The sequence below is a fragment of the Actinia tenebrosa genome, unplaced genomic scaffold (genome assembly GCF_029948245.1).
Source record: "Actinia tenebrosa isolate PJP-AT-01 unplaced genomic scaffold, QUT_ActTen_1.0 PGA_scaffold4__44_contigs__length_22323623, whole genome shotgun sequence".
NCBI lineage: Eukaryota > Metazoa > Cnidaria > Anthozoa > Actiniaria > Actiniidae > Actinia > Actinia tenebrosa.
In genome coordinates, this window is record NW_028292581.1 from 14,951,946 (window position 1) to 14,971,101 (window position 19,156).

Here is a 19,156-nt window from a genome sequence, read left to right on the forward strand (position 1 = left end):
TGATAAATAAATGTGGCTTACAGCAACAATGGAAGGCACTCCATACAACTTACAAAGCGCATCGACGCGTGAAGGTAAATAAAGTTTTGATGGAATGGACTTAAAGTGTATATCAGGTCTAGAATTTTTTAACGGTTTTGGCATTTCTAGATGATATAAATAAATATTCCAAAAAAAATTTTTCGATTTCGAATTTTTTTCACCTCGAAATCAGCCTTCAAAGTTAGATTTCTGGCGACGCCCAGTCGTGTTGGCCGTGTTTTAGGAGACTGGTAACTAGTGACGTAAATTCGAGAACCGAGAAAAGCGATTGTCAAGGATACGAGTAGACAAAGTATTGTAAACATTGACCCGTTAGTGACTTTCATTCCTTCAAAAAACATAAATTTCAATATATAATTTCACAAGATGGCTACGAACTATTACGGGAGTGATTGCAGCTCTGAAAGCGAGATTTCAAGTATATATTCAGAGGAAGAGGATGGAGAAATAGAGGACGAATGCCATCAACATGCTGAAACACACGAGTCAGATGATAGCTACCCCAGGTCTGAATCTCACGAATTGGTAGGACCATATTCTTCAGAACCACTTGCTGATGCGGACTGGCTCAGTGAATATAACGAAGAAATTTCAAAGATCGAGAAGAGAAATGAAAAGCTTCAAGAAAGATTTGATGGCGTCACGCCGAATAGCGCTTGGTACGTAACTATCAAGATCTAGCTACAAGCTCACTCTTTTTGCAAAATATTTAGTTTCGTTTTGATTTTTTTACTAACTCGCAAATCTAAACGTTTCCTCTTTTAGGTGTAGATGCGGTCATTGCAAGAAAGACTTACTTCAAAAACCTCAAGAGTGTAATTGCTGTCACGAAATAGAGGGTTGTCTCGAGTCACTGAAGTCTTCCGAAGTGCTCGAAGAATTGGAAGTACCTCCCATTTGTGTGACCTTACATCCAGGGTTTGAGCCTGTTTGTTTAAATCGCTGGTCCCTACGTTCATCATGTGCCAAGTACCGCACTATCGACGGATATAAGTATAGACAAACTGGCAGTGAAGAAGAGTGAGTAAATCCTTTTTTTTCTTCTAAGCTTAGTTTTAATTACGTGGGCCCAGAACAAGTAAGATAACTATGACTAATGTTTTCTTCCTTATTTTCTTATATCTTTTACTGTTCACGTGCTTTACAAGTCATACCATGCCGTTCTAAAGTATTACTTATTTCCATGATAATGATGTAAATAGCAATTGTAACTGACAGTTGTTTATTTCAAGAATATATTCTTGTTTGTTTGATAAGTTTATATACTAACAAATTATCATTTCATATTTTAGGCTTCTCCGTGCAACAGCTTACAGGGAATTCACCCAATTGGTTCATGGTTATCAAGGAGGAGGATCCAAGAGAATCCCACTGCCTGCTTGTGCTTGTCATGGTTATCAAGGAGGAGGATCCAAGAGAATCCCACTGCCTGCTTGTGCATACCACTCGATAAGAAAACAGTTTCCTAGCACCGATTTTTGTGGATACGAAGATAACGAGTGATACATATTATATTATAAACAGAACATTGCATTAGAGTGATTTTACTCGAAGCATGAAAAAAATTGCACTACATAGTAGTAGATATTCACTGTTTTCTTTTGTTTTACTTCGACTCTCCTCACTAATTATACAACTTTGTATCATGGGTCTAATAGAAATGACTCAAATTGCCTTTATGAGGGTTGTTTTGTATTTGTCACTTTGTATTGCACTTACAACTATAATAAAAAATTATAAAATAATTAATTGTAAAAAGTATTACAAAATGATACATTTCTACATATTAATATAAGAGTGAAGTCACTAAACCAGTGAAATGGATAGTAGACTAATACACCTTAGCACTGAGACTCTAATGCCATTGTTTTCTTTTGTGTCTATTTGACTATTACACCTTAACAAGTAATTTCTATTTCACGGGTTTAGTAACTTCACTCTAAAAGCAAGAAAGTATTAACTGCTTTTCTGGTTTTTAGGGCAGTCTTTCACATTCTTGTGTCCTTTCATGGGATGAGTGCAATGAGGGATTGATTTCTCTATCCTGCCTTCTCCAATCTTCTTTGTTTTCTTAATTTCGGCAGCTTTGGCTTCTTGTTCAAGTACCTGTGATACTGATAAAAGTAATGCACAAATTAGCATGAAGTGAATAGTTGATGACAAAATTGTTAGTTTATATTATACTTCTATTATGTTATGACTGTTAGATTATTCAACATATTAGAAATAAACCTTCATGACTTAGACACAACAGTCTAATTATGAAGAAAGATCTATAGTGAAAGCACTGAATAAGGACTTGGTGATATTTGAACACTGAAACAGAGTGCAGTCAGTATAACCAGTGAAATAGTACAAAATCTAAATAGTAGTAATAATTAGCACAAATTCATTTGTTTTCTTTTGTTTGGTTAGCACTATTCAGTGCTATTCAGCTAAGCAAATTTCACAGGTATGATGATGGCACTCTTCAAACTTAGAAACATCAATGGGAAATAACATCCTACTCACATGGTGTTGTGGGTGGTACATTGTCTACAACCATACTCTTTCTTTTTTCCTTTTTTTCCAAAGCCACAGTTTTACTTTCTTTTACCAGCATCGTGTTCATTGATGGTGGGGTCATTTCTTTTAATTCTTTCTGTGCCTCTCTTAACATGTCTTCTTTCTGCAATGCTTCGAGAAAAGTGATGTATATCTCTTCCACATACCCTATTGATAAAAGATAAACAATAACATGTATACAAGTATTTTTTGACTTTTTGTTAAATCAGATGTGCCGAAATAGCAATTCTTACTATAATCTGGTTTTATTCTCACATCTCTTACAGTAGCCTCCCCATTTTTAAACTTCGGATAAATAAATCTCACTTGGTCTGATCCATCTGGCTTCTTTTTTGTCTCTCTAATGATATTGTAGTTGAAGTGGCTTACAGCAAGTATTTGTCTTGGAAGGAAAGAAAACAAAGAGAATGATTATAACAAATTATTATTCTTATTATTCGAATATCTTAGTTTGATTTCATTTGTTTCTTTATTTTGCATATTGCAATTCAAGTTTTTGCAAGAATGCAAATATTTAGTCATGCATTTATGTCTTATTTCTTGATAGCTTTTATATGAGAATAATACTATGATTATAATATTAGAAAAATATATATAGCAAAAATACATATTAATACAAGTTATACACAGTACTAGATACCTGCAATACATTCCAGGGAAAGAGAATGCAATCATTTTGGGACAAAACTGATTTAGTAGCGAGTGAAATCCCTCGAGGCAACTTGTTTGCGATAAAGGAGAAGCCTGTTTAATGCCAGCAACAATTCCTTTTTTGCTCAATGCTTTGTCCAGTTTCTCATATGCCACAGAATCTAATAAAGAAAAATAACATAATTATAACAGTCAAATAGGTGCTAGGTACTAGGAGTCAACTTTTCTGGGCTAGAAAAATTCAATTTTATGCACCAGGTTTGGGATTTGCAAATAAGAAGTGGGAATTGGAGTTGCTCAAAAACATAACTAATTTGAGAGCATGGGATTTGGCCAGGAAATGGAATTTGGATCACTCTTCCAAAACCGTGTGAACAAAACAGTGGTGACAAATTTTGAAATTATCAACATAAAAATAGAGAAAGAGTACCAGGGATAAGCCATTTCCTAGGTGTTATGTCATCGGCATGTGAGCACTTATTGAACAGAGGGTCAGGTAGATCTTTATGCCTATTAAGAATGTGGCTTTTGAAGGAGTTGAACTTTGACCAGATGATTCTTCCGGTTCCACAGACAGTTGATGTTGCACTCCAATGGAGATGGTTTAAGCAAGGCTGAATCCAGTCCTTGATTAATTCACATCCTTTTTCTCTTGCAACTTTGTTCAGAGCCTTCTTGACAGCTGCAAATTAAATGCAATATATTACTATTATTATCATAATATACATATGCCATTAGAATAAATGTATTCATAAACAATCATTCTGACTCCAAAGGTGACATGAAAACAGGTATAGTTGACCAAGAGATATTCAAAGATAACTGTAGTAAATATTTACTAATGTTTGCTTTGCCTTCATTAAATAAGTGGTGTAGAGGTTTAAAATATGTCACACCAATAATTAATAAAATATGATATTAATAATAATACCACTAGATATTCATACATTTCTTTAGGTGCCAAAGATCAAAATAGTGAGTAATATTTGGCAGCTTTTCTCGCATGTGTTTGGCAATGGAGAGATGTCTGTCAGATACGAAGGTGCCAATTGTAAGGCCAATTTGAAGAAGGAAGTTGATGTTTCATCGCTGTACTGCTACTAGTTTCATTTCTCTAAAAGGAACAATGGCACAATGCAAAGATTAGCATTAATTATCTTATAGAGTCAAATAAGAATGTGTGTACAGAACATAATGAATGTAAAGTCAACAAAGTGCTTTTTTACAAGTTTAATTCTCACTACCTGTTTTGGCAGTAAGGACAGATATAGTAGAATCATAACATCCAATGATGATAACATACCTGTATGAGGGAAAAATGAATAATGTTCGGCAAATTACAAAGGAAGATTGAGTATACTCCAAATTTGGCGCTGTGCCCCATGCTGTCATGCCTGGCATCTCCAGATAGTGTTAGGGGCTCTGGCAGTGACTTTACTTCACTTAGCATTACTTTTTGGTACTTTTTCCAAAACAGCAGGATGGAAGGAAACAGCTTTTCCTAAAATTCAAAAAATAAATTTACATGGAAAATAATTCTCCTACTTCTCAGGTACAGAGCCCTTGTTTGCATTACTCAACTAAATTCAACTATGATAGATCATTTTTATAAATAAAGCATTTTGTAAACATTGCGTACCCCTTGATGTTTAAAGAAAGTAGTAAGTGTGATGCAGGCAACTCCCATGTGCTGAAATAGCCTGAAAACCTTGCTTGCAGAAGCACCTGCAGTTAGGACAGCAAAGCACAGGAGAATATTACCAGCTGGGATCTTAGTGCCTGTCATGTTGGGTTGGCTTCTCCAAGTATTTTCCTTCTTTGGGCATCTGGGGTTTTGGCATGTAGTAGTGATATTGACCATAGTCCCTACTTCTCGGTATGTCACAACAGGGTTTTCAGTCTTGCAGGAGTGGCAGAAGGAGAACAACAATAACAGCTTGGACAAGAAGACAATGTACTTAGGCTCAGTTCTAGTGCTATAGTTGCTTGAATTGAATCTGTAAGACAAAACAACAGCAAAACAAATTATTTTTTGTCAAGATTTAAACTATAAAGATCAAATTTATTCCATACCTCTTTCCTGTCATATGCTCTTCATCCTCCGTTTCAGTTTCTGTCTCTGTATCTGTGTAGGGGTGATAGTCAACGTCATCAGGGATACTCTCAGGCTCTTCCTCTGTAATGTCATAGTCAACTGTGTCCTCATCATCTTCCTCCACTTCCATATTTACATACTCATCGTCTTGTTCCAAATTCTCTCCGATCCTTTCTCCAAGACCTTCTTCATGGTCGTTCAGCTGTGTTAAATTACACTGAATACCACAGGACGATTTTGGAGTGGGTTCCTTTGCCAGAGAATCGATCTTGTTTTTTAAATCGATGCATTTATTATGTAGCAATCGTTTTTCTTCTTTGAGCTTTTTGCAAGCCAAGCAATCTGGAGTCTGGGTGCTGAAATCCCGCGCTGAAGAACAATCCTCGGCACTGATTACTGTATCAGGCTCCTCTGCATTGTCTACAGGTAACCTGTCTTCATTCTCAAGCTCTCTAACAGGTCCCATGGCTTCTCTGGACTCACCAGTACTAGCAGCGATCATGTCTCTAAGAATCTATATAGTAAACAAACGATAGTGCTACAGTTGGGGCATATAGTCCAATATGTGTGACATTTTTTTATTATCAATCGACGACTTACCTTTCGGCGATTTCTTTGAGAATTGTTGGCTTCAGCTGAACTAGTCGATGGAACTGGGTAAAGTTTTGGGTATGACACAATTCCGGTCTCATCCCTTACTAAGTGTGCCAGCTTTCTGTCGTCTTCTCCGAAAGAGTAACGCTGACTGTAGTCCTCTGGAGAAAAGTGCTCCGAGCATATTGCCGAAGTCGCCGTAGGCGTCCATTTTGCTCGTCTTTTCAACACAAAATCGACCCATCTTTTCCTTCTAGCCTTTGCTATTGGTCGGTCATCATTAAAATAAGGGATCGTATGAAGTTTTATGCCTTTCTTCGTTATATTTGAACACCCTCCAACCACGCACCTACTAGGCATATTTACAATACTTCGAAAGGCCGATCTAAACTGTGTCACCGAATTTACGTCACAGAAAAACTAGTGCCAGTCCATTAGCGTCTCCCAAAACACGGCCAACACGACTGGGCGTCGCCAGAAATCTAACTTTGAAGGCTGATTTCGAGGTGAAAAAAATTCTAGACCTGATATACACTTTAAAGTTTTCATTCAAACTCGACCTGGCATTGTAAAAGGAGAAAGTAGTTATCTCCATTGTATTTTAGACAAATTTTTGACTTTTTGCGAAGGAAGTACCTAACCGAATACTGTACTGTTTTGTCTTCCACCACCGAGTTCCAAAAAAAAAATTTCTTCAAACATTCCCCAGAATTTCTATTCTGTGAACTAGTTTAGATTGTTCATTTTCAATGATCTGTGTTGTTGATTATTTGCAGGTCTTCTTGGGAAACAGTAATCGAAACACCGTCGTAACTCGCCAACTGAGACCAGCCATTCGAGCTCGTTACATCAGAATCTATCCAAGAACCTGGCAGGGTCATATGTCTCTGAGAATGGAGTTACTTGGAAGGAGAAGAAGTAAGTGATATATCGGTTTAACCAGCCGGTAATGCTTCTATAACTAAAGGTCTTTCATTAAAAAAGGTTGGGTCATTTAGAAATAGTTAGAATTTTTTTTCTAAATTACAGAAGGTCCAATAAGACCTCCTAGCCGACTGCGAGCACTTGGAATGCAGAGCGGTCGTATCCGTAACAACCAGATCCGTGCATCCTCAAACTGGGACCACAAACACGGTGCCTTCTTAGCCAGACTAAACAGACGTGCACGAGGAGGATATCAAGGTGGTTGGTCTGCAAGGCACAACAACCGTAAACAGTATATACAGGTAAGACATTTTTTTCAGATGTAAATATGCTATGATTTAAAATTGATGATGGTGTAGCTATTGTTTCACCTGTATGTAATGTCTGCAGAGTTTGAAATTAAAATCATGTTTTCCCTCTTCAGATCACTTTCCGTCGCCCTAAGAAAGTTACGGCCATCGCAACACAAGGTCGCCAGAATGCCGACCAATGGGTCACTCGTTATTACATATCCTTCAGCATGGATAAAATACACTTTACGCCTTACAGGTTAAATGGTCGAACAAAGGTAAAGCAAGAAGTAGTTCGCTACATTTTACTATCAGCAGCGGCAATTTAGCTCTTCTTTTAACATTTCCGCACCATCATAAAACATCTCGCATCATTAACTGTTAGCTCACTATCAGAAGTCAGAATCTGCGGTAATATTACGTGATTATTTCTTAAGTTATGTCAAGAGGGTAAAAGAAGATAGTTTTACCCATCTCCCGCTATAAAGCGCTCCAAAATTCCCGGGATTTACAGCAAAGATCTAACTCAAATATTGGCCAAATGAGTGTAACCTTGACTTAAAACAATTGTTTAGCGGTCATTGAAGCGATTTCCAGAAAGCTGTTTAACATTGATAAAAATGTGATTCTCGAGAATCACAGAGATATTAAGTCTTATTTATTATATGGCAAGGTAATTTCACGCGCTATGATTGGTCAATTCGCGGTCCATAACTTACGGTACGGACCGAAAAATGAAATGGTTCACTGAGTGTACGTACTTATGACCTTTTAAAACATTCAAATCTTTATCAAAAAAATATATTTCTGGATGAAAATCGTCGGAAAACCTTCAATAAATAATTAGAGATAACTGAAAGTCACTGGCATTTAATGTAAAACTTATCAAACAAGCGACAACTCTTTCATACAAGCGAAACTCTTTCGATCAAGGCTCTACACGGCACTAGTTGAGCGATTTTGTACGACTAGAAAAAACTAGAAAAACTAACTATGCTAAAGCTAAAACTATGTCAAACTACGAACTAAAGGGTGGTGAACAGCGGCTAATTCAGTAAATGAAATAAAGATAGGTTTACGAGTAGAATTAACGTAAATTTGTTATTTCAGTGAGCTAACAACGTCCAGTTTGAACTTATCTGAATCGATCGGGTGAAGAAGCCAGTAGTTTCTTTCGTAAACGTTTTAAGCAGTTTTCTAGGCTCATCCGCTCTTTAAGTATGTCCATATTACAGTAATATTTCACCCCCACTTGAATTTGAATGTATTTTTAGACAGGAGAGTTGGCAGTACCTTTTTTAATTGAGTCGAAAGTGTGCCTTCTTCATGACTTCAGCCATTGTACATATGGCGGCCTGCTTCAAACAGTCAAAACGTTGAAAATTGACGAAAACTATCCATGTTCAGCGAGCCGTAATTTTCCAAAGCTTCTCATTCATTTCTGGAGACAGTTTTTGAGTTTTTTTCTCAATAAAAGGCAGGAAAACAAGCGGAAGGCTGTAGTATTTTACATCTTGGTTGTGAATATCTTGAAGTTTGAAGTACGACAGTTTTCTTCTCAATCTCATGTTGAGTTCTTGAGGTCTTCTTTTGATGCCTTTTTTGCTTTGCATTTATATGTTTTGCAAAATAAAGCCTCACTTTTGTTAACTAGTATTTCAGAAAACTTTAAACTTTAGCTAAATTCTTTCAAAGTAAACTAAAACTTCGCCTTTTGAGCGACTCAAACACTACATGACTTTTGGCACGTACAGGAAGCCCTTCCAATGCAGTTCTCGTTTGACATGCGCTGTCAACTTTACTTTTTGTTGCTTCGCCTCTTTTTGATCTCAATGCCTTGCCATATAATAAATATCTTATTAACCTCGTTTGCTCGGTCCGTACCGTAAGTTATGGATCCTCTTTTTTCCCACTTTTTTATGGCCCGCGCGCTACGCGCTTGGGCCATAAGGCAGTGGAAAAAACTCGGTCCATAACTTACGGTACGGACCTCGCACTCGGTTAATAAGAGCTATATATCCCTTTTTATAGATTTTCAACGCCAACCGTAACCGTAACACAGTGGTTCTTAGAAAAATCCGACCAGCCATCAGAGCAGTGAGTGTTCGTATCCACCCCGTCAGCTGGAAGTCACATATTTCCATGAGACTCGAACTTTATGGAGGAAATGCAGGTTTGTAGTTGGAAACCTACTTTCTTGAATTTAATAACTACGACGAATTCTTCTCATAAAATTAATTATGACATATTAACTCAGACGATGAAACATTGGTATTTCCCAACCAAAACTTTAGATATATAGTTTCGGTATATTACGGGCATTTTTTATTTTATATTTTTCACACTCGTTTGCAGGTATACATCGCTTGCCTCTTGGTGTCGAAGACCGTCGTATTCCAGAACGCGCTTTCAGCGCCTCATCCATCTGGGATTACAAACACAGAGCAGCAAATGCCAGACTCAACTTATATCGACGAGGACAAGCAGGAGCGTGGTGTGCAAGACACAACAAACATGGACAGTGGCTTCAGGTTGATATCGGAAGTCTTGCCCGAGTTACCGGTATTGCTACCCAAGGACGACACGACTATAATCAATGGGTGAAAAGCTTCTACGTGACGTATAGTACAAATGGAAGGCGATTTATACCCTATAGGCATGGAAGACGAACAGTGGTAAGCATGAAACAAATTGCCAAAATATATGTTTAAAATAACTTGTATCCAAATCTAACACACCACGCTAGAAAAAAAGTGGTGTTGCTAAAGGCTTGACATTATGTTTAAAGTATTTACAAGAAATTGTATCTCATCAGGGAAAAAAACAGTCTGCATTTATACTCGCTTATGAATACATATTTCTCCCTTTAGACATTCCAAGCTAATCGTAATAGAAATACCATAGTATACAACCGATTTGTTCGTCCTCTGAGAGCACGTTTTGTACGTGTTTACCCAAGAAGCTGGCATGGACACATTTCTATGAGGTTGGAACTGTATGGAAGACGATATGGTGAGTTAATATCATACAGTCGCTTCTAACGTAAATATTCAATTGTTAGGCATCTAGATCAGAGTTTTATTGGAAACTCAATTTAATCTTCCAACAGGTCGCCCTTCACGTCCTCGTTTATTCCCATGTGGTATTTCCAATGGCCGTCTGCCCAACAAATACATCACAGCATCCAGTCAATGGGACAAAAACCACGCCCCATGGCTCGCTCGTCTGCATCGTAAACGACGTGGACGTCTAGTTGGAGGATGGTCAGCTCGTAGAAATAACAGGAGACAATGGATTCAGTTTAACTTGAGATCACCAAAGAGGATCTACAAGATTGTAACTCAAGGACGAAGCGACACGAACCAGTGGGTGAAAAGCTTTATCATCCGTTACAGTGTAGATGGAAGACGATGGGTGTGGTACAAAAGGAATAGTGTAACTAAGGTAATATCCCATTCACACCAAGGCTAAAACAGTTTTAAAGTGGTTTAACTAAACAGGTTTGGAAAACTATCTGCGAACACTGCACAATATTTGGTGAAATAGTGACTGTAAGCTATCCTTTGTCTTGCTCTGACACTATTTTTGAAAGTTTCATTATATTGTAGGTTTCTAGTTTCTCAATTTTTTTCCTAATAAAAACATAGTTTAACTAAACACGTTTAGGTGTGAATAGGTTATAAGATTTAGAGACAGTATATAAACTTTTCTTAGTTAGCCGTTTTCATCATTTAAACAACAATATGCCCCTTTTTCCGACATATAATTTACCTACGTGATTTTTTAACAATAACAGGTTTTACCAGGAAACCGTGATAGAAGTTCACTGAAAGAAAATTACTTCAAACCAACGATCACAGCTCAGTATGTACGAATCTACCCAAGAACATGGCAAGGACACATCTCCCTCAGGACTGAGCTCTACGGTAGACGAGCATGTAAGTAATACAGCAATGAGTTTATTTATTGATAATAAGCATAAACACGTAATAGTGTACATACAGTGACAAAACGTAAGACCATAAAATATTACAAATCATTCAAAGATAAAATCTAAAATACTACGATACTACTAATGACAGGAAAAATGAAAAATATAAATTTTAATTTAAAACTATTATAAATCAAACCCTAAATGAAAACAAAGAATTCAAGGAATAAAATGAGGCAATGATGATTTATCTTCGTAATATCTCTTCCACATCATATTTTTGAAACTTTTAAGAGATGCTTGTTTTTTTAAGATCGACTGATAAACTATTCCATGATTGGATAGTAGTAACTTGAAATGTCTTTTCCTCTTCGGTTACTCTATCGTACTTGGAAGTTTTGAAATTGTGATCACAAAACCTAGTAATTCTTCTATGAGCAGAACTATTTAACTTAAGAGAATCAATTAAATATTTAGATTTAGATTTGCAGTGCCTTGTGGGAGTGTTTTGGGAGACATGTTGTCAAGATGGCGTCTATTTCGTTCCCTTAAACAATCCCACAATGCATTTGAAATCCATCAAGTTTAGTTAACCTCAATCCAAATCTCGTTTACTTAACCTCGCAATGGATAGTCAGAGGGCTTTTCTCGCTCGCCAGCTATGTGGACTAAAACGATTCACTTGTAATTAATTTATTTTAACCTTTCTTGTGACTTTCGTTGCAATTGGCATCAAACTTGAAGAGTTCTTTGAATGATTGCAGATGATTAACTGCAGAGAAGGACAACAAACTATTATATTTTGGTGTTTTTCGTGCTTTATGTTTGTTCGAACTAATGTTTTTTCTCGGAAAAATATTCCAAGCTCCAGGCGGGATTTTTTTAAAATATCACTTTTATAAGTTTCTCGCAAAGAAAGAACGAGAGATATTTGAATAGATTTTTAGTATAAGAGATACTAAAAACATTTAGCTAGAAATCCGTGTATTCTTTTATTATTATTATTTTTTTTTTAATTGGTAATGTTTAGAAAATTTAATTGCGATTTCTTTAAAAAGTGCATGGCAAATGCGGTTCCAAATACCTCCATGCTATTCAGCTGTCATAGTGTCCCTAGGATTTCGTTAAATCCTGAGTTTTGTTTTGAATGACATTTTAGTTAATTAAAAATGGCGAAAAAACACTTTGGCATTGCTTACTCAATATATGGTTCTATTTACAGCACTTTATGAAATACCGATTGGCGTGGAAGATGGAAAGATACCATCCAGAAACTTCAGAGCTTCATCGCAATGGAACCGCAACCATGGTCCATCACGTGCTCGACTCAACACTGTTCGACGTGGAAGGAAGACAGGAGCATGGTCTGCTAGAAAGAATAATAGACGACAATGGATCCAAGTTGACTTTGGGAGAGCAACCATCATCAGTAAGATTCTTACCCAGGGTCGTCAAGATGCGAACCAGTGGGTCAAGTCATACACTGTAACGTACAGCAACAATGGAAGACACTTTAAGCCTTACAAGTTAAGAGGAAGAGTGAGGGTAAGTTCGTATAAATATTTCAAATCAAATAAAGCCTTTAGTGTGTTTTATCGTGAAGATAAAAGCAATAGAGATATATCACAGTAAGGTAGTACAAATACTAAAAAAGGTCTATGAAATACAAAAATGCAAAACTTCCCTTAATAGCCGATTGATACCACTTGATCATAACTCTTAATTCCTTTGTTTTACCTTATGTTATTTACAGGTGTTGCTTGGTAACACGGACAGAAGCACTGTTGTTACTCGTAGCTTAAGGCCTTACATTAGAGCTCGTTATATCAGAATCCATCCACGAACGTGGCACTCACACATCTCTATGAGAATAGGATTCAGAGGAAGACGATTAGGTAAAGATATCAGTTCAAACCCATCAAAAGTGATGTTGCCAAAGTAATAACGCATTTGTATGAATTATAAAAAATATAGATTTGAAAACGTGTTTTTTATCTTTTTAGGAAGATTACCAAAACCTCGCCTCCGTGCCCTTGGAATGCAGAACGGTCGCATCCGTAACAACCAGATTCGTGCATCCTCAAGCTGGGACCGTAACCACGGTCCCTTCTTGGCCAGACTAAACAGACGTGCACGAGGAAGATACCAAGGTGGTTGGTCAGCAAGACATAATAACCGAAAGCAGTACATACAGGTAAAATGTTAATTAAATTTTGCTCTCTTTCTCTAGTTTCCAGCAATCTATGAAACAATCTGTACCAGGTGATTTCGCTTTTCTCAGCGCGAACGAATTATCCGCATTTGGGGAGCTTTTTCCCCCATACTTTACTAGTTCCAGATTATCGGCCCAATAATTCACAGCAGGTGAATTATATATTAATATTTAATATATATATTTTATTTATTTACTTTTTTGCTTTACATCTCGTACTTATAAAAAATATATATTTAATAATAATGAAAAGAACTAGCTGAGGGAAAGATAATAAAAAGAACTAGCTGAGGGAAAGAATGACAGGACATGAGTGCCATATACTGAAGTTCCTTTAAAAAGTATTCCTTTTTCAAATTCTAAATACTAATGAGAAACATTAAAAATACAATATACTGACATATATGAACTTGATTCAAAGTTCTCGGAACCAAAAATACGAATAGCAGATGATATTCTATGAAAGGCATTTAGAAGATTAGGTCTTACAGGTTCTAGCTCTGTCAACGTGAACGTTAGTGTGAGGTTTGCAAAAAATAGTGTCTGTAAAGCATAAGTTTAAAAGTTTTCGTAGAAGATAAACATCCGTGGAAAGATTAAACAAATGTATTTTATAAATAGCATATTTCGTCGTTGTTGGTGCAAAATATTTCATTTTAACAAGAGACATTAGAAAGTAATGGAATATTTTCGTTGTGACAAACACTGTATTGCACGCCTAGATTCCAAATCAAATATATATATAATTCTTGCAGGAAGAATCTTTAATCTTTCATTCCTTTTTTATCTCTAATAGGTCAATTTCCGTCGTCCTAAAAAAGTTACAGCCATTGCAACGCAAGGTCGTCAGAACGCCAACCAGTGGGTTACAAGTTACTACATAACCTACAGCTTGGATAACGTACACTTTATACGACACAGATCACGTGGTCGATATACGGTAATTAAAAACAGATACTTGGTCAATGCATGGCTTGTGTACGATCAGTGTGTATTCCTAAAGAAACAGCACTGGGCGACACATTCTCAAATTATTTCTCCTTTCCAACAATATCATTTTATCTACACACAAATTGTTTGAAATATTTGTACGTTATTCCTGTAATTAGGGTAGTTCAAAAACTTTTTTCAGTGTTCCATGAAAGGGCGCGGAAAATGTTTGGACTTCAAAAAAAAGTTAAAAGAAGTTTAACTACAGCGGCAGCACCTTCTCCTCAGTTATCTGTTCCAGGCAACCCTGAAAGCCACCTAATTTTCTAATTCATTTTCCTTAATCCTTTACCCTATAGGTATTCCGCGGAAACAGAAACCGCAATAGCATAGTTCGACACGTTCTAAGACCAAGCATCAAAGCAAGAAGCATTCGTATTCACCCAATCAGCTGGAGAGGCCATATTTCCATGAGACTTGAGCTGTATGGTCGCAACGCTGGTATGTAGAATCAATCATCTTCTACAACCAACTATTTTGCACGATTACAGGAAAATAAAATGATCGCAGAACAAAATATTGTTTAACGGCAACATAACCTATTAATGCGATAAAATGTGGTACATTTCAGGAAACAGAGCCCTTGGAGTTCAAGATGGCCGTATTCCCGACTCAGCATTCAGCGCCTCGTCCATGTGGGACCGCAAACACAGACCAGCAAATGCCAGACTCAACTTATATCGAAAGGGACAAGCTGGTGCATGGTGTTCAAGACACAACAGATATGGCCAGTGGCTGCAAATTGATATTGGAAGCCTTGCCCTCGTGACTGGTATTGCTACCCAGGGACGACAAGACCATAGTCAATGGGTGACAAGATACCGACTGAGGTACAGCAGAGACGGACGACGTTTCCCGTTTTATAGAGCTGGAAGAAGGATTTATGTAAGTCTAATTTCTTTCGTTGTTATACTTGAATTTTTTGGATTAAAACTTAGTCTAAAATCAGAATTATTAGAGGTATCTATAGATTAGTACCTGTAGAATAGAACTGAAGGAAATTTAGACAAATTTGTAAACGGCATGCTTTATTACAGAGTTTACGTGGCAACAAAGACAGGACTTCCGTGGTTTTCCACCGTCTACGACCATTCTCTGCTCGATATGTCCGCATCTACCCACAATCCTGGCACCGTCATATGTCTATGAGAGTAGAACTGTATGGTCGCCGATACAGTAAGTTATACTAAAATTAAGACATGAAATAATGGTTCGTTTATTTTACAGCTTGCGTATTAATTTTCTTTGTGTTATAAAGCTCCTACTCGAGTACCAGCTGCATGTGGTATTTCCAACAAGCGTCTGCCCAACAGATACATCACAGCATCAAGTCAATGGAACAGATACCACGCCCCATGGCTCGCTCGTCTGCACCTGAAGCGAAGAGGCAGGTACATGGGTGGATGGTCTGCCAAGAGAAACAGACGTGGAGAATGGATTCAGTTTGACTTGAGAAGGTTTAAAAAGATCTACAAGATTTCCACCCAAGGTCGTAGCCACGCCAACCAGTTTGTAAAGAGTTACATCGTTAAGTACAGTGTGGACGGACGACGCTGGATGCCCTACAAAGTGAACAGTGTGGTTAAGGTATCTAATTTCTTTTGAACTTATTTGGTCATCTTCCAAGTTTCGCATACATATTACAAAACAGTTCTTACTAGTGACTTAAATATATGTTTTGACTACTTTGCGGATTCAGGGCATGCGCAGACGTTTTTCACTCGTGTCGTTAAAAACGGTACAAAAGTCATACATTTCTTTTGTAGGTTGCTTCGGAATATTCTTTTTTTCTTCTTCTTCTTCTTTCTTTCTTTCTTTCTTTCTTTCTTTTTTTTTTTTTTTTTTTTTTTTCTTTTTTTTTTTATGTTTTTTATTTTTTATTTATTTTTAATTAAAATAAGGATATATAGTCTTTAATCAATAATTAATAATAACAATAATCTCTAATCAATAATTAATAAATTTTAAATATTTATACATTTTTTCAAGATTGTAAAAAACGAATAGAATTTGTCCATTATTTAAACATGAATATGTTAATATATAATACTTACAAAGAAGAAGGAATTATAAGATGAAAAACTGACTAATAAGGAAAATTGAAATATATATTAAATATCTAACTATGTATCTTTATCTAAAAATCTACGTTAATAAGCTAAAAATCTAAATTTATAAAATGGCGCTTTCAGCAACCTGAATGTCTAAGTCTATGTTGTTTATATCATTATAAGTTCTTTTTATAGTCCTTGAGCCTCGTAGACATACAAGTGCAGATCTTAACAGAGAGAAACAAGTCTTGGCCCTAATCCATGCCATTGTTTTGTGGTACTCTTCACCTTTCTTTCGGGCTATCAGTTCAGCAAGCCTGCTGTGATATGTTTTGCATTCTTTACTCATACCTCCTGTTGTACAAAAGACAAGGGGAGTAAATGTTCCATGTTCGATTTCGTTTACTCTTTCGGTGTATTTCCGCTTCTTGTCATTTTCATGTAGCTTGTAGATTTTGGGTAGATCTAGATCTTTGTACGTATCTGCATTTGGGTGACAAACCCTTACGTCAAAAAAGGCAGAACATTGCTTCTCCCAGAAACCTCGTGCATGGATGTCAAGTCTTGCGTCTGCAGCTTTGTTTGCTCCTTTGCTTAGTTTCTCATCTGAGATTGATTGTAACAAGGGCTCAATCTCTACGTCGTTGCATACTGTGCTAAGAAGCTCAGCCTCCAGATTGCGTAATTCGTTGTGACGTTGAATTACGAATCCACCACGTTTACATATCATTGCGTGATCGACCGAGAAATCTTCACCACATACACACTTTGATGGAATGTCTCTGAAAGACCAATTATAACGGAGACGTAAAGCGTCTCTAAATTCTCTCTTGTTCAAGTCGAATCCCATTTCCTTAAGAGGAATTACAGTTAACCAGGTTGATGCTCCTTTCTCTGCGGCTAAGTCCAAGGATCTGGCTGTAATCTTTGGTAGACTTTCCTTCAGGCTTTCAAACGCATCTTTGGATGCTTTTTCTTTCTCAGTGTGACATTTCTGCTTTGCTGTTTTCACTTCAATTTCATCTGGCAACTCGTGAGACTGGGAGATAATCTTCTCCACAAGTGGGGCACTTACTTTGACTGACGATGAGAATTCATACTTTGCGTCAATACACGGGTTAGTAATACCGATACCTCCATATCGTGTCGGTAGCGATAAAATCTTGCGATCATCTTCATCACAATCTTTTTGTGTCATGGCGGGTATAAACACGTCGGAGATGGCAGCTTCTAAAGGTTTCAGTAGGTCTGAGATATCTGGAAGTGTGCGAAGAAAGTACGTCCAGCGATGTTTTAAGCCAAACGTGTAGGCAGCGTAACAGGCCTGTGGCTGTGATAGAGCAAATTCTGCTAATTTGGTGATCTCGTTCACCCAGTTGTCAATCTTTTCCATGACGTACTCGTTTAGAAACGATCTGGAACCAAGAACTGCACCAAGATGTTTGTGCCCCTCCACTGTTACATTAATGGGTGTATCCTTAAAAGTTTCTCTGACGATTTCTTCTTTTGGTGGCTTTACTATAACCCAGCACTTCTTTGCGTTGGGGAAGTACCCAAGATCTGGTCCGTACTGGTTAAGAGTGTCCCACCATTTTTTAAGATCCGCTGCTTTTCCTACACCACTAGCGTCATCAGCGAACCAGCATTGCTTGGCGTCAGAAAAAGCCTGCAATGTTGTAATAAGAGGCTGCATACTCAACGCGTACATACCCATAGCCAGTGGGTCACCTTGTGTTGTTCCCTCAGCTGACACGAGTTCTTTCCCGCCTGTGATGAATAATCTTGCTGACTGTCTGTACGAGTTGATGGCATAAACTGCAATAATAGGGCAAAGGATTCTGATGTTGTGCAAAGCAGCAGCTCTGTTTAGTGAGTTGAAAGCATTTGATGCATCAATAAGAAGTACGGCATCTGTGTTATCTGCAGCAAAGATAGTATTCATTGCGTGAACTGCAGCTTCATTCCCTGATCTCTGGCCTGCACACAATTGGAGAGAGCCACTGGTCTCGATGACGTCATCCTTTGACACATTCATTACGCACTTTCCAATGATTCTTCTGATTACCTCTCCAACTCCAATGGGTCTTACGCTGCCTTCACCTTTGTCAAGCGGTATCAACATGGGATCTACATATGTTGTACAGAGGATCTTTGTCATTGTGGCTAGTGCTTCACAAAGCTTTGAGGAGGATTGCTTGAATGACTTACAGGCAAGAATTCTTCTGAAGCCATTAGCGTCAATACCTGAAGGGCCACCCGAGCCTTTAGTTCTCAGGGCTGCTTGTCTGATCATATTACCGTCTATCTCACTATAAATTGACTCGGGTATCTCATCATCAATTGGGCCGAATAGCAATGATCCCAATTTCGCTGGCTGTGGTTCAGGATGTTTCTCCTTGAGTTGAGTCATGACGTCATCTGTAAGTGGTAATATGCCTCCGTTTGTTGATTCATTTAAGAAGCGCAATGCTGAGTTAATTTGTCCTTCCATCACAAGTTTTGCAAAGACTTTTGATCGATCAGGTGGACATGTGGTCTTGTGTTTCTTCATGTGACTTTGAATTATCCTCCCCTCGCGAATTAATTGATTGAGCTCACCGACCTTCCAGAGTGCGAGACGTTTCGCCAGAATGCGTTGGTTTTCTTTAGCTTTAGACTTTTTATTTGGCTTTTGGAGACCCACAGCCAACAGAACAAAGGCAGCTTTTAAGGCAATATGCTGTTTGTCAGAGCACGCATTCCAATCATCCATGTGTAAAGTTATTTGATCGATAAAATCTCTACCAGTTCTCCCATAAGGAACTAAAAAGA

General features: G+C 37.5%; 5 protein-coding genes across 5 annotated transcripts in view; 2 read left to right on the forward strand and 3 right to left on the reverse strand.

Annotated features, from left to right (window-relative positions):
• Positions 1–167: 167 nt before the first annotated feature.
• Positions 168–1,787, forward strand: LOC148907199 (uncharacterized). Its single transcript, XM_089036618.1, has 3 exons — positions 168–701; positions 808–1,062; positions 1,335–1,787. Exons 1-3 carry the CDS (start codon positions 409–411, stop codon positions 1,543–1,545), a joined length of 759 nt encoding a protein of 252 aa, XP_088892744.1. The 5' UTR covers positions 168–408; the 3' UTR covers positions 1,546–1,787.
• Positions 1,248–4,333, reverse strand: LOC148907200 (uncharacterized). The gene is made up of 6 exons (XM_089036619.1): positions 4,206–4,333; positions 3,689–3,940; positions 3,248–3,419; positions 2,914–2,989; positions 2,554–2,754; positions 1,248–2,156 (listed from the first exon to the last, which is right to left on the reverse strand). Exons 1-5 carry the CDS (start codon positions 4,261–4,263, stop codon positions 2,695–2,697), a joined length of 618 nt encoding a protein of 205 aa, XP_088892745.1. The 5' UTR covers positions 4,264–4,333; the 3' UTR covers positions 1,248–2,156; positions 2,554–2,694.
• LOC148907201 (uncharacterized) lies at positions 4,289–6,459 on the reverse strand. The gene is made up of 5 exons (XM_089036814.1): positions 5,954–6,459; positions 5,332–5,867; positions 4,898–5,255; positions 4,562–4,759; positions 4,289–4,372 (listed from the first exon to the last, which is right to left on the reverse strand). The coding sequence occupies exons 1-5, from the start codon at positions 6,305–6,307 to the stop codon at positions 4,289–4,291; spliced, it is 1,530 nt and encodes a 509-aa protein (XP_088892940.1). The 5' UTR covers positions 6,308–6,459.
• Positions 6,460–6,729: 270 nt separating this feature from the next.
• LOC116297801 (uncharacterized) overlaps positions 6,730–19,156 on the forward strand; it is a 63,073-nt gene continuing 50,646 nt past the window's right edge. Inside the window, 16 exon segments of the mRNA XM_089036276.1 lie at positions 6,730–6,865; positions 6,977–7,173; positions 7,296–7,439; positions 9,193–9,334; positions 9,517–9,836; positions 10,032–10,173; positions 10,271–10,605; positions 10,958–11,099; positions 12,315–12,637; positions 12,846–12,987; positions 13,096–13,286; positions 14,101–14,244; positions 14,594–14,735; positions 14,866–15,179; positions 15,332–15,470; positions 15,553–15,881. Of these exon segments, the coding sequence (XP_088892402.1) occupies positions 6,841–6,865; positions 6,977–7,173; positions 7,296–7,439; positions 9,193–9,334; positions 9,517–9,836; positions 10,032–10,173; positions 10,271–10,605; positions 10,958–11,099; positions 12,315–12,637; positions 12,846–12,987; positions 13,096–13,286; positions 14,101–14,244; positions 14,594–14,735; positions 14,866–15,179; positions 15,332–15,470; positions 15,553–15,881 (3,171 nt within the window). The 5' untranslated portion in view covers positions 6,730–6,840.
• Positions 16,363–18,911, reverse strand: LOC148907202 (uncharacterized). The gene has a single exon (XM_089036267.1). The coding sequence runs from the start codon at positions 18,894–18,896 to the stop codon at positions 16,467–16,469; it is 2,430 nt and encodes an 809-aa protein (XP_088892393.1). The 5' UTR covers positions 18,897–18,911; the 3' UTR covers positions 16,363–16,466.

Coding starts and splice junctions, on each gene's coding strand:
- LOC148907199 (XM_089036618.1), top strand. CDS start 409: ATGGCTACGAACTATTACGGGAGTGATTGCAGCTCTGAAAGCGAGATT. Junction 702..807: donor GTCACGCCGAATAGCGCTTG/GTACGTAACTAT, acceptor TTCCTCTTTTAG/GTGTAGATGCGGTCATTGCA. Junction 1,063..1,334: donor CAAACTGGCAGTGAAGAAGA/GTGAGTAAATCC, acceptor TTCATATTTTAG/GCTTCTCCGTGCAACAGCTT.
- LOC148907202 (XM_089036267.1), bottom strand. CDS start 18,896: ATGAAGAAACACAAGACCACATGTCCACCTGATCGATCAAAAGTCTTT.
- LOC148907200 (XM_089036619.1), bottom strand. CDS start 4,263: ATGCGAGAAAAGCTGCCAAATATTACTCACTATTTTGATCTTTGGCAC. Junction 3,941..4,205: donor TCTTTGGCACCTAAAGAAAT/GTATGAATATCT, acceptor TTTAATTTGCAG/CTGTCAAGAAGGCTCTGAAC. Junction 3,420..3,688: donor TAGGAAATGGCTTATCCCTG/GTACTCTTTCTC, acceptor TTTCTTTATTAG/ATTCTGTGGCATATGAGAAA.
- LOC148907201 (XM_089036814.1), bottom strand. CDS start 6,307: ATGCCTAGTAGGTGCGTGGTTGGAGGGTGTTCAAATATAACGAAGAAA. Junction 5,256..5,331: donor GAGCATATGACAGGAAAGAG/GTATGGAATAAA, acceptor TTTGTCTTACAG/ATTCAATTCAAGCAACTATA. Junction 4,373..4,561: donor TTCATTTTTCCCTCATACAG/GTATGTTATCAT, acceptor TGTTCCTTTTAG/AGAAATGAAACTAGTAGCAG.